At 34.3% G+C, this 3,513-nt stretch overlaps 1 protein-coding gene across 2 annotated transcripts; it reads left to right on the forward strand.

Moving 5' to 3' along the window:
• Positions 206–2,768, forward strand: LOC109363065 (protein LIGHT-DEPENDENT SHORT HYPOCOTYLS 10-like). Of its 2 annotated transcripts, none has more exons than XM_019609240.1 (2): positions 206–988; positions 2,465–2,513. In XM_019609240.1, the coding sequence occupies exon 1, from the start codon at positions 406–408 to the stop codon at positions 970–972; it is 567 nt and encodes a 188-aa protein (XP_019464785.1). In that variant the 5' UTR covers positions 206–405; the 3' UTR covers positions 973–988; positions 2,465–2,513. The 2 variants fall into 2 exon arrangements, with proteins under 2 accessions (XP_019464785.1, XP_019464784.1); XM_019609239.1 differs by lacking the exon at positions 2,465–2,513 and adding an exon at positions 2,612–2,768 and having other exon boundaries at positions 209–988.

The raw sequence follows: 3,513 nt of genomic DNA on the forward strand, positions 1-3,513 counted from the left end.
CAGGCAATTCTCAAGAGATCATAGTGTCCATTCTGAAAATGATGATGACAGTGTGATTGCCTTATTGATTATTTCATTTCATATATATCCTATATTATAACGCATATTTTTCTTTTCCTATATATATATATTAAATGAAGTATAATTGTATAAGCTAATGAAAATAGGTAAAAAGTAGAGAAAACATAAATCTGAGAGAGATAGAGGAGAAGCAAGAAAAAGGAGAACAAAAGCACCTTGATAGGGCCCATTTCATATCCTCTCAAAAGACACCATTCCCCTAAGAGATGTGATTTTCATCTTTCCCCACTGCACTAATACATAGTTTTACCTCATTCCCACTCTCAGTCTTCCTGATATTTCTTTCTTCTCAACTAGCCATTCCTCCACATCCACACAGTTACCATGTCTAACCAAATACAAAATATTTCTACTCATGGCTCCTCATCTTCATCACAACCTCCCTCCAATCAACAACAACATCATCAGCAAGAACCGCAACCGCAACCACAACCACTGAGCCGATATGAATCTCAAAAGAAGCGAGATTGGAACACCTTTGGCCAGTACCTTAACAATCATAGCCCTCCAGTTCCACTCTCTCAGTGCAACTTCAACCATGTGCTAGAGTTTCTTAGGTACCTCGACCAATTTGGGAAGACCAAGGTCCACTTGCAAAGTTGCATCTTCTTTGGTCAACCCGCACCTCCTACTCCCTGCACGTGTCCTCTCAGGCAGGCTTGGGGCAGTCTCGATGCCCTCATCGGACGGCTCCGAGCCGCCTATGAGGAGCACGGCGGATCATCAGAGACTAATCCCTTTGGAGGTGGAGTCATTCGATCATACCTACGTGAGGTGAAGGAGTGCCAAGGGAAGGCTAGAGGGATTCCATACAAGAAGAAGAAAAAGAAGAGAAACCAAATTAAGGGACCAAATCAAGGTGCAAAAGTTTTCAAGCAATCTGCTTCTTGAGAAGATATTTATTATGGTAAAAATTTTCTTATAATTAATATATAGTGCCAATAATTTTTGCTTTATACTTTTATTCATAGAATTAGCTTCAACCATTTGATTGCTAGAACTTTAAAATAAACTAGCAACTTAAATAGTGGATCATAGGGTAGCAGAAAGAGATCAGCTATATAATATAGAATTGGAAATTGAAACCCCATATGATTAAATAGGGTAATTACAATTTTACAAATGTTGAATATAGAGATGGAGATGCCATTTGTAGCATGAAAACCCCTGGAAGCATAACAAAAACCCTAATTTTGGAATTTTCAGATTAGAACTTGTTTGCCGTTTGCTTCAAGAATATTTTAGTAGCTAATACTGTAAGAGCAATGATTGGAGTAGAAAGAATAGTAAATCTTTCCCCCGCTCTCTCTCTCTCTTTTCTCTCTCCTATAATTCAAGACACCCTTATTGCTATTTTCCTAATTGAATACTCTCTCAGGTGTTTACTTTATGCTAATTTTGGGCCTATTCTGATTCTGCTAGATTTCTTGTGCTCCCCATGGTTATGTGAACTTATCTTCATACGTTGCATGTGATTTTACATACACAACTTGACGTAGGGAACTAGCTAGACCATACTCGATTTCTTGCATTTATTATTTCAAAGCAAATACATCATTTTTAATTAGTAACACATTGACCCAAAAAAAAACACATAATAGTCCTTTAAAACATTTTGCATATGTGATCCACTGAAACATTGTTACATTAGAATCGTGGTGTAGCTGCAAAAACTTAATTATTTTATCTTTTTGTATCTCAGTATCCATTCAAACTCGTTGGTTTATGTGTTCATTGATGGCCATTCTTTTAGAATCCTTAAATATGGCCCTTAGTCTGTACGTGTGAAGAGACAAGTGAGGCCATGGACATGCCCTTTTATTTTGTCTCTCGTGACTTTTTAAGTAGATATTGCTATATATTATTGTTTCTCAATAGTTAAAGCTGAGGGCCACGCGAACTATATGCAGAATGTTTTCTGAAAACATCATAAATACATATTTTATAAAATAAAATAAGAAAGAGGGAGAAGGTTAAATAGGATGAATTTGTTTTGTTGTATAAAGGAAAATAGTAATGTACATAGATAAGTGTATGTTGATCGGGAGAGCACCATTTATATCATAAAGTGTGTGAAGTACTCCATGTATCAAAGGATTCTGATTGGTTAAAAGAAACAAAATTTAATTGAAAATCAGCAAATTGTAATATTTTGACAGATCACAAGCTTATTGGTATCCGGAGTAAATATCAATTGTTAATTCATTTCCATAATGCTTGCCTGTTTGGTAACACAGATTCCAGAGTGAAATTTAATTAGTTGGAAATGGAATTTCGGTTAGCATTATGCATAAAATGGCATAAAAATGAACTTGTGTAGGCCTAATTAGTTGCTTTCTAATTTGTTACATATCTTTCTACTATTTAGTATGCATATTTGCAGGCATGTGGCAATTACAAGTTTGCAACAATTAATTGCAACCAATTTTAATATTCTCACTCTGATTATGTAGGTAAAAATTAAATTTCAGTTTAAAGGATTTCATTGTAGGTATAACAAGATGTTTTGTTGAATAATCTTTGTGTGCAGGGCCAGACGAACGAGTTAATTGGATAGGGCAGATTTGGCACTTAATTTGAAAGATCTCATGTGGTTAAATTAAACTATCATCTTTCTGCTGCTTGGATATATATGTCCTCAGTAAGTAGCTAGTTCAGACATTAGAATAATCCTTTTTTATAAGTCATTTTATTAGTCTCAGTAAGTAAATTTTAAATATATGAAACTTCTTCTCCAAAATTGAAACAGATGGAATGGCTAGCTTTACAATCTAGTGTTGTACTCAAATTTTCTTGCTGCTCTTTCAAGCATCAAGAATGAGCTTTTCAAACATTTAATTAGTACTATATATATGGTCATTATAAATGAATGACTGCATTTTAGGCATTATGTTGAAAGAGTTTGGTTTTAGAATGTTGGATTAGTAAAGACATAATTTCATTGTATGCGAAGTTCTTGGACTCCAAGTTTAATGCATTTTGATGAAAATGTTCCAGAGAGACAATGTGTCACCTTAAGAACTGATACAAAATTAAGCCATGTGCATATTTTTGGCTTTAACTTTGTTCCGCCTCAGGTCAGTAAAACTGTGTTGATATGACATTGTTCCAATTCCCATGATGATATGAGTATTAATTAGTTTTTAGCTATTGATTCACAGAACTATGAAACGGCTTCTCATGCATGTTCCTCTCTCACCTTTTCACTTAATGAAAAAACTGTTCCTCTCACCTTTTCACTGAATGAAAAGCTGCACATTTATTCAATTAATTTATCACTATTGCCAAATGGACAGAAGAACAATACTTCATTTGGTGTTACTTGTACATTTTAGATGCTTATTTTTAAAGGTAATGATATATAAGTTATAACAATGGTATTCTTATTGCAATTGTGTGAATATGTTTCAGTACCATTTAGGTTTAATGAAC

The sequence above is a fragment of the Lupinus angustifolius genome, chromosome LG12, assembly GCF_001865875.1.
Source record: "Lupinus angustifolius cultivar Tanjil chromosome LG12, LupAngTanjil_v1.0, whole genome shotgun sequence".
NCBI classification, from domain to species: Eukaryota; Viridiplantae; Streptophyta; class Magnoliopsida; order Fabales; family Fabaceae; genus Lupinus; species Lupinus angustifolius.